General features: G+C 61.7%; 1 protein-coding gene across 1 annotated transcript; it reads left to right on the top strand.

Moving 5' to 3' along the window:
• The first annotated feature begins 361 nt into the window (after positions 1 to 361).
• On the top strand, positions 362 to 6965 carry SNORC (secondary ossification center associated regulator of chondrocyte maturation). The gene is made up of 3 exons (XM_012434095.3): positions 362 to 708; positions 6562 to 6744; positions 6856 to 6965. Exons 1-3 carry the CDS (start codon positions 636 to 638, stop codon positions 6963 to 6965), a joined length of 366 nt encoding a protein of 121 aa, XP_012289518.1. The 5' UTR covers positions 362 to 635.
• The last annotated feature ends 1964 nt before the right edge of the window (positions 6966 to 8929 follow it).

The following is an 8929-nucleotide window of genomic DNA, read 5'->3' as shown; positions in this document are numbered from 1 at the left end:
TCCTGCCTGGGCAAAAAGAGTGAAACTCCATCTCAAAAATAAATAAATAAATAAATAAAAGTGTGCTTCTTCGACAAGCACTGAGTGCCTACTCCTGGCCAGGCATGGAGAACCATGGGTGAGCGGGTGTATTCAGTACTGCCTGCTTCAGGCCAAATTTCCTGGAGCCTGGGCCACGGCACTAACATGCAGATTCCTGGGCCTACCCAAGCCCCACTGAAACACAGTGGCCAGAGGCAGTTGCATGTTTCAAGTTCCCTGGGTGATTCTTTTGCCTAAGAAAGTTTAAAAACCTTTCACTTTCAGTGGTCCAGGAGTAAGTGCGGGAGGTGTGTGTATGCTGGGGGGTGGAGAGAGACAGAGCACAAGCAATTTCCTCTTTCCAAGAGTGGGGCTGCTCCCAGGTTCAGGAAAGCATGTCTGTTCTGTGAGCTCTTGCTGTGTGTGTGTGTGTGTGTGTGCGTGTTGTGTGTGTGTGCGTGCGCACATGGGGGGCGGGCACCGTGTCCCAGGAGGACAGAGTTTGCATTGATGAAAACCTTTCCCAGCCCTTTGATGCCTTTTTCACTTCCCTGAAGTTAGCCAGCCCAGTCTTCCGAGCGTCCCGCCCGCCGCTGCGCTCACTCCTGGCCAGGATGGCCTCCTGTCTGGCCCTGAGCATGGCGCTGCTGCTGGTCTCTGGGGTTCTGGCCCCTGCGGTGCTCACAGGTAAGGAGTGAAGGCCCCCGTCTCTGCCACCTCCCAGGGCCGATAACTACCTTGGGGCCAGATTCTCCAACGTCCACTGGGGAGGAAGCCCCCTTACAGGAGACGGGACAGCCATTTGGGGTGATTCTGCGAAGAGCTCTCGTGAGACCGGCTGGCAGCGCCGTGTGGGATGGACGTCTCTGGAAATCGTTAGCAGCAGGGATAACGGCCTCTGAAGAGGGAGGATGACCTGGAGGCAGGCCCAGAGATGTTTCGATGTTGAGGGGACATGGAAATTGCTCTAGCACTTCAAAATCTGAAGTCTCCCAGGTATAGGAGGCAGCCGGGGGCACCAGGCACAGGGCAAGCGGCTGAGGGGCCCAAAGAATACAGAGCCTTGCTGATTACTTTTCAAAAGCTTCCCTGCTGATTTCTGTGATGTCCTTAGAGAATGAAGACCCACGTACTGTCCCCATGTAGGGAAAGGTTCCAGAGAGAGAGAGAACACAAGGCCCAAGATCCCTCTGCAAAACGGTGTGGACCTCTGGACTGAGATCAGAGTGGCCGGGTCTGGGGTCCCATGAGAGGGAGGCCTCCGGCAGGCTGGCTTCGGAGTCTGAGAGACAAAGGGCGCAGACAGGTCCCAGGTGGTCTTTGCTCCCGCTGGCCAGGAGTTGGACCAAAGGGCAGCCAGCCTCTGTGTCACAGTTGTGGGTGTCCAGGCGCCTGCAGCCTGGGCCTTCTGAAGGGTACCCGTGGGCCTGTGACAGAAGTGGACCACAGTCATGAGAGCACAGGCTGAGGAGAGTTGCTGGGGGACGACAGGCCTGGGGAGACCCCCTTGGCCACCCCGTGGGAGGCCTGGGTGACAGCGAGAAGCCCTGGGGCTATTGGCTTCTCCCTGCACACCCAGGAAGGAGCTGGAGGCCGGGGTGTGCTCAGTCTCGGCCGGGGTGTTCTCAACCTCTCTGCACCTTCCCCTCATCTGTAGGATGGTGACACTGCCACGCTCTGCCTCACTTGCAGGGGCTGTGAGGCCTCATGAGTTCAGATGTGCGGAGCTTTCGGGATGGGCCCCGCATCCAGGTAGCGCTCAGTGAACATCAGGGGAATGCGGATTCCGTGGCCTGAGCCCCTCCCTGGCGCAGGGTGGTCTCAGCAGAACTCTACCTCCTCCCGCAGGCTGGGAGGGTGCCAGCCTCCTTTGTGGTGGGAGAGGCGCCAGCGAGCCATGCGGTGTCCCCAGGAAGCGGGGGAGGGACCTAAAGGGGAAGGTGGCGTCTTCCCTGGCTTGGATCCTGGGGCTGTGATCTTTGCGGCCCCCCTCACCAGGATGACGCTGCTTCTCCAGCCTGGTGGTCCATGTGGGCGGAGGGGGAGGCCCTGGCTCCTGGCTGCTGGGCCCGGGGACGCTGCCTGTGCTCCGGCCCAGGTTCCAGCTCTTGTGTGGCTGACCCTCCCCACCCAGGCTGCCGGCCAGAGTTCGCGGGCCAGACTGTCCCTAATCACTGTGGGCTGGTGGGCTTCCTCTGCCACCACAGGATGCCTTGGGGACAGCCAGGACCTCACCTGGCCTCACCATCCCACTTCCCTTCATGTGTCCTACCAGGAGCAGGCGTGTACCCCCGGCCCTCTGCTCTGTGGGCTGGGTCCTGTAGCAGACAGGAAGGGAAGGAGCAGCCTCGTGGGCTAAGGCCCAGGCCCCATCTGAGGCACAGGCCCTCCCTGTCGGGGCCTGTGGCCTCAGCTCAGCTACTGAGGTGGGAGCAAGCCGGGCTGAGCGGGCAGGAGGCCAGGGCAGGGATGAAAAGGCCCTTCATGGCCCACACAAAGAGTGTCTGTGAGTGGTGGCGCCTAGCCTCAGGGCCCTGTGGTCAGAACAAACTTATTTACTGAAAGGCAGGGCGGCTGGGGCCAGTGGGGCTGGGAGAGAGCCCGTGGTGCCCAGGCCTGTGGCAGTGCCACCAGGCCCCTGCTTCCCTGGGTCAGAGCGCCTAGTCACACCATGTAGCTAATTGAGTCTGGGCCTTATTACCACCCAGACAGATGGAACTTTCTCGGGGTCCTCCGTGGCCCCACCCCTTTGCCACCCTCACTTCTGTCCCCCTGGCCTGTTCACTGCTCGACCGGCATGCCATGAGTTCCATCCTCCACACCTTCGCTCCCGCCCCATCTCTGCCGTCCCAGACAGGACTCCTGCTAGGAAACTGACTGCTCTGCTCTGGGCTTCCCAAAAGGATAGATTTGGGGGAGGATGGGAATTGCCTCTCAGCTGTGCTTTCCCTTCTTACTGGGGCAAATTCTAGAAACAGATGAGGATAAGAAATGCCTCGGCCCCTCCCTGGCAGTGGCACCCCTTTTCCTGGTGGCTCAGTGGCTGAGTACAGGCTGTCATTACGAACGCATGTGTCTGCCACTTGGGCACCAGACTAGCTTGGCAGGAAGCTGGTGGCCCCTGGGGCCCTGGCTGCTTAGGTGCAGATAGGTCCTGGGCCAGCTGTGAGGGATTCCTGTGACAGGACGGCCAGTGGCTGCAGACACATAGCAACTGGGCCTGTGTCCAGAGCGCCCCAGGCCAGGGGCAGCAGCTGAAGATGCCGATGTTCGCAGTTACCTCCTCGTGGAAGATGCTTGACCACATGGTCTGAACCCCCACCTCACAGGCCAGGAAGGTGGAGTTGGGGCATGAAGTCCAGCTGCTGGGGCCCCAGGGTGAGAGCCTGATGGAGCAAGGACAGGCCCCAGCCCTCCTGATTAGAAAGCTTCACGGCCTGGCTGGCAGGAGGGACTGTGTACAGTGGGAGGAGGCCGGGGCAGGTATGTCTGGTGCTGGGGGCAGGGTCACGGGAGACAGACGGGGACAGGGCTGGAGTGCAGCTCCCCACTGCCCTGCTCAGGGGGCACCCTCAAGGGTGGTGGCTCACCCCTGCTGGGCTGGCCCAGGGACTGAGCCCTGCCACTCATCGTCCTGAGCTCAGGGGTGATTCCCGCAGATGCCACCAGGGTCAGCTGAGCCTGGTACCCAGCAGCCCTGTAGCGGCCTCTAGATGTAGGGAGGTGCCTGCCGGTCGGTCTGCCTCGGGTATGTCATTTGTTCATTTCTCTGGAGAGACAGGTAGTCGGTGAGCCTAGATCCTGGCGCCTGCCAGGCGGTGGGCACACTCAGGCCTTTTTCCTGCCCAGCCCCCAGAAGCCTGAGGCAAGCACACCTGGGAGGCCTGGGGCCTTCCATGGGGGCTGCGAGGCTGCAGACGCCTGCCTCTCAGGCTGCGACATGGGAGGCCTGGCTGGGTCACTACCCCCTCTCTCAGGGTGGGCTTCAAGGTTGGCAGGAGGCTGACAGACACCAGTGCCGCAGTCCCTGGGCCCCTCGGGAGGGAAGTCTCCCCCAGGTGAGGGCCAATGGGCCTTCCACCCCTGGGGCCTCCTGCCAGAGGTCTTTTCTGGAAAGGAGTTCTGCCTTGGGCCAGACCTGGGGAATGTGGCAGGTCAGCTGAAAGGTCAGCAAGCCGAGTCTCAGAGCCGAGGCTGGCAACCGACCTCTCCAGGCTTGAGAGAGGCCCAGGAAGCCAGGTCCTGCTAACATTTTACTGTGGAAAGATTTTAGGTTTACAGAAAAGTTGCACAAATAATCCAATGAACTCCAGGAGGCCATCCAGCTAGTCTCCAAACTGCCAGCATTTTGCCACATTGCTGAATCCTCTTTCTATCTGAATGCTGAGTCATTTGAGAGTAAGTTGCAGGCGTCATGCTCCTTTGCCCCTAAATTCATCCAAAGAACAAGGGCATTCTCTTACACACCAGAGTCAGCTATGAAAGCCAGGAAATGAGTGCTGAAGGCGTCCTAAGCCACACCCTGTTCGAACTTCACCAACAGACCCCAGCGTCTCCGATCACAGGCCCGTCCCTCCTGTCCAGGAACACACCTTGCACTGAGTTGTCTCCCTAGTCTCTGATCTGGAACCTTCAGCCTTTCTTTGATTTTCCTGACTGTGACATTTGGGAAGGCCCAGTTATTCTGATTGACGCTGAGTCTGGGTGGGCTGATGTTTCTGCGTGTTTGCCCTAGATGGACACAGCTGGCCGGAAAACCCTGGAAGGACCTGTGTCTTCTTGAGCATCCCCCTCTCTGGGTGCTGGTGAGCCTAGGAGGAGGGCAAGGGTCTGGCTTGACTGTGCCCATGCCCCAGCGCTCAGTGATGGAACCCACAGGGACAAAAGGTGCCCTAGGGTCGCAGGCTGGCCTGTATGACCTGTTGGCACAACGGCAGCCTCCTGCACGGTTTCTGGGCAGCACAACCGCTCCTGCAACCGTCCAAGTCTTCACCCGCAGCGCTCACCACCGCGGCACCTGACTTCCCCAAGCCCTGGTTTTCTCGTCTCTGAAATGGAGATAAAAGCAGTTCCCACACCAGAGTAGCTGGAATCAAAGAGATGAGATGTCGGGACACCCCCCAGCTCGTCCTAGGGATCTGCTTGAGGGTCGAGTGCCTCTGGATCACAGTCTCTATCCTAGTTGAGATTAGGGCATGAGGCCTGCCACTGTGGCTCACACCTGTAATCCCAGCACTTTGGGAGGCCAGCGAGGGCAGATCACTTGAGGTCAGGAGTTTGAAACCAGCCTGGCCAACATGGCGAAACCCCATCTCTAGTAAAAATACAAAATTAGCCAGGCATGGTGGCGAGCACCTGTAATCCCAGCTACTTGAGAGGCTGAAGCAAGAGAATCGTTTGAATCCTGGAGGTGGAGGTCACAGTGAGCTGAGATTGCGCCACTGCACTCCAGCCTGGGCCACAGAGCAAGACCCCGTCTCAAAACAAACAAACAAACAAACCCCACAAAACCCTGAGAGATTAGGGCATGGGCAGGCCCTGCCCTGCTAACACTGTGATGTCAGCTGGTCTGGCTGGGCTGGAGAGGCCAAGAGCCGGCCAACCATCTCCATCTTGAGCTTTCCAGCGTTTCTGGGGCCTCCTGTCTGGTTGCCCGGGAAGAATGGCCCAGGGCTGGGGTGGTGGGTGGGGGAGGACAACTGGGGTGGGCTGGCTGGTGAGGGCACAGGGCCCGGTTATCATGCAGGCATCTCAGCCTGTGCTTTCTGTGCGACCTGAGAATGTCTCCTTCCTGCTCTCTGGTCCCTGGGTACCCTAAATTCTGCTAACTCCCAACCCTATGAGCAGAGAAGGGCTTTGGGGGGCACCTCCCTTACACTGAGCAGACACTCCTGCCCGCCCACCAGCCCTGCTCTTCAGGAGGCACCACGCACTGGCTTCAGCTTCTTAGGCTACAGAGGCCCCGGCCGGACCTGTGTCCTGCGAGCCCCACACCTGGCGCAGGGTGGGGCGAAGGCAGGGAAGCAGAGTGCCTGTGCCCCTAGGGTTCCTGGTGGGCCTCTCCTCCCACTCCCTGCAGCAGTGGAGCCCCCATGGGTCGCAGCCTCTTCCCAGGATGAAGGCTGCTCTGTGTCGTCTGCCCTGTGGGGAGGGAACCCTCACAAGTGCCACTTCACCCAGGCCCACACAGCCCTGCAGTTCAGATGGAACAGGCCAAGCCCCTGCCCAGGATCTCAGGGCTTGGGCCCATGTCCCCTGCCTCTGCTGCCAGCCCAGCGTTCTCATGGCCTTCTGAGGCCCTTATTCCCTCTTCTGGGGCAGCCTGGCCCCACAAGCCACTGTGGGGTGACAGGCATGCGGTCTCCTGGTTTTGGGAGGCGATTTTGAAGCTGCCTTACCTGGGAAATGAGAGGGCCAGTGCAGCACTGGGCCCAGACACCTCACACAGCGCCACCTGCAACTTGCTTAACCTAGAGGTCGGGGGTGATGTCCCGTCGGCCCTGTCACCTGGGGCCCCAGCGCCTCTCCTTGGCCTTGCAGATGAGGGTCCGCAGGAGCCCGTGCCCACGCTGTGGAACGAGCCAGCCGAGCTGCCGTCGGGAGAAGGCCCTGTGGAGAGCACCAGCCCCGGCCGGGAGCCCGTGGACACCGGTCCCCCAGCCCCAACCGCCGCGCCAGGACCCGAGGACAGCACCGTGCAGGAGCGGCTGGACCAGGGCGGCGGTACGGGCGGGGCGGGGGCGGGGACGGGTAAGAAGGAGGGGCGGGGGGCGCAAGGAGGAGGGCTGGCCGGGGCGGGGGCCGGCGAGTGACACGGTCCTCCGTCCTCTGCAGGGTCGCTGGGGCCCGGCGCCATCGCGGCCATCGTGATCGCCGCCCTGCTGGCCACCTGCGTGGTGCTGGCGCTCGTGGTGGTCGCGCTGAGAAAGTTTTCCGCCTCCTGAAGCCAATAAAGGGGCCGCGCCCGGCCGCGGCGCGAATCGGCTGCACTCCCGGCGCGCCCGTGTGTCCGCGCGTGAGTGCGCAGGTCGGGGTGCGCGCGCGGGGTGGTGGTGAGGGCATGCGTCGTGCACGCGCGCGGGGCCAGAGGCGCGCCCTCACTCCCCGCAGGGGCGCGCGTGAGCGCAGGGCCAGTCCGAACACGCGTGCGTGTGGCGTGCACGTGAGCGCGCGCAGGGCCGCGCCGCTCGGCATCCGCGTGCACCACGGCTGGAGTGCAGCGTGAGCGCGCGGTGCGCGTGCGCCGGGGCCGCCAGGGCGCCCGAGCGGGTGTGGGGCCGGCGTTCTAAGCCTGGTCAGAGGCACCGTCACGGCCGGGGCCACGGGCGGCCACTTCTCTCGGCGCCGCCTCCTCTGCTTGGGCCCGGGCCTTGGCGCTCGCCGCGCTCGCCGCGCTCCCCAGGGCCTGGCCTCCATTCCGCTCCGCTGAGGTCCTGAGCGTTCCGTGAGGAGGGAAGCGCGAGGGCCGGAAAGGCCGACGAAGACCCCGGGGCCCGGGCCGGGCTCGGGGGCTTGGGGGCGGGGGCGTCGGCGCTCCCAGCCAGAGGCCGCGTTATTTTGGGGGACGTCTTGTGACTCTGGGTTCCACAGCAAGGGCCCCATCCGCGGGCTCAGATCCGCAGCCCCAGGCCCCCCGGGAACCCCTTTGCCCAGGGAGCCCCGGGAGCGGGATGAGTCGACGGCCGACGCCGGGCGCTGCCCGCCCAGATTCCGACGCTCACTCCCAGGGCCTGGCTGGGCCGAGCTGGCAGCCTCCACGCCGAGAGTTCTTCTGTTCAGGGAGAGAAAACGGCTTTCCCAGGTCCACTCACCCCACTTCACCCTCAGAGCGTGGGGGAGGAGTGAATGCGGAACCGCCTGGCCCACGGTCCCCACCTCGAAAGCATTTAGAGATGTAAACTTTGATCCTTTGATCATTTAACCTGCTGCGCGGCAGGGAAGTGGGAACTCGGTCCCCACCCCAGTCCCCCGGGCCTGTGGACGGAGGCCGGGACAGTTTGGAAGCCAGCAGACCCCTTGGGGGCAGCTTAATGCATCTGGAGATTCCAGAGTGGGATGCGCTGGAGGGCAAGCTGCCCCTCTGTTTTTAAACACTATTTTCTCCAGCAGCTATTTTGGCCTTTTTGGTGTGTCTGAGCTCCCCATGGCACCATTTTCTGCCATGACTTTTCCCCCTGGAGCCCAGGTGGTGCCCACACACCTCTAACACACTGGGGCATGGGGCCAAGGCCTCATCCGAGTCTGTGTTAACAGCTTCCGACTCGACTAATCTCCCCAAAACACACCCCTAAACGATTCTGCTTATAAAGGAGTGCTATGAAATGGGCCTATTTTCCTACTCGGTTAACTTACTTCATCTCACATAACTTTGATAACCAAAGCCTTCATTACAGCAGATGATCCAACTCAATAGCTTGACAAAGTACAGGGACCAATGGCCACCCACTCCTTCCCAATCCTCCCCTCCAGGGATCAGAGATGGCCCCCTCTTTCCCTTTCCCCACTCTGCAAGCACTCCCCTACCAAGGGGTGCATCATGAGCCTGTCACTGGGACCAGGGGGCCCTCCCTCGCTGGTGGAACCAGTGTCACACCTGTGCATCCCTGATTCTCAGAGGCTCTGAGGTCTCAGGACCACCCAGCACCCTGCTGTAGCCTGTGAGAAGACGCTACAGAGTCCACTGGATCTAAATCAAAGCCCTGTTCTGGCGAGCAGGGAAACTGTCCTGACAGAGAGCGTGGTCCTGGACACGCAGGACCCCTCAACACGCTGGGACGGAGCTGGGGCAAGGGGAGGGGCTGCAGCTCTGGGTAACGGAAGGTGTGAAGGGCCCAAGGCCTGTGTCTGGGCCGTGCAGAAGTCCCAGCCCCACGCCTGTGCTTAGATCCCCTGTAGGGCCCCCACCAGG

The sequence above is a fragment of the Aotus nancymaae genome, unplaced genomic scaffold (genome assembly GCF_030222135.1).
Source record: "Aotus nancymaae isolate 86718 unplaced genomic scaffold, 86718_ANA_hifiasm-v0.15.2.pri h1tg000008l, whole genome shotgun sequence".
Classification (NCBI taxonomy): Eukaryota; Metazoa; Chordata; class Mammalia; order Primates; family Aotidae; genus Aotus; species Aotus nancymaae.
The sequence above is the reverse complement of the archived record's forward strand: the minus strand, read 5'-3'. Positions and strand labels throughout refer to the sequence as shown.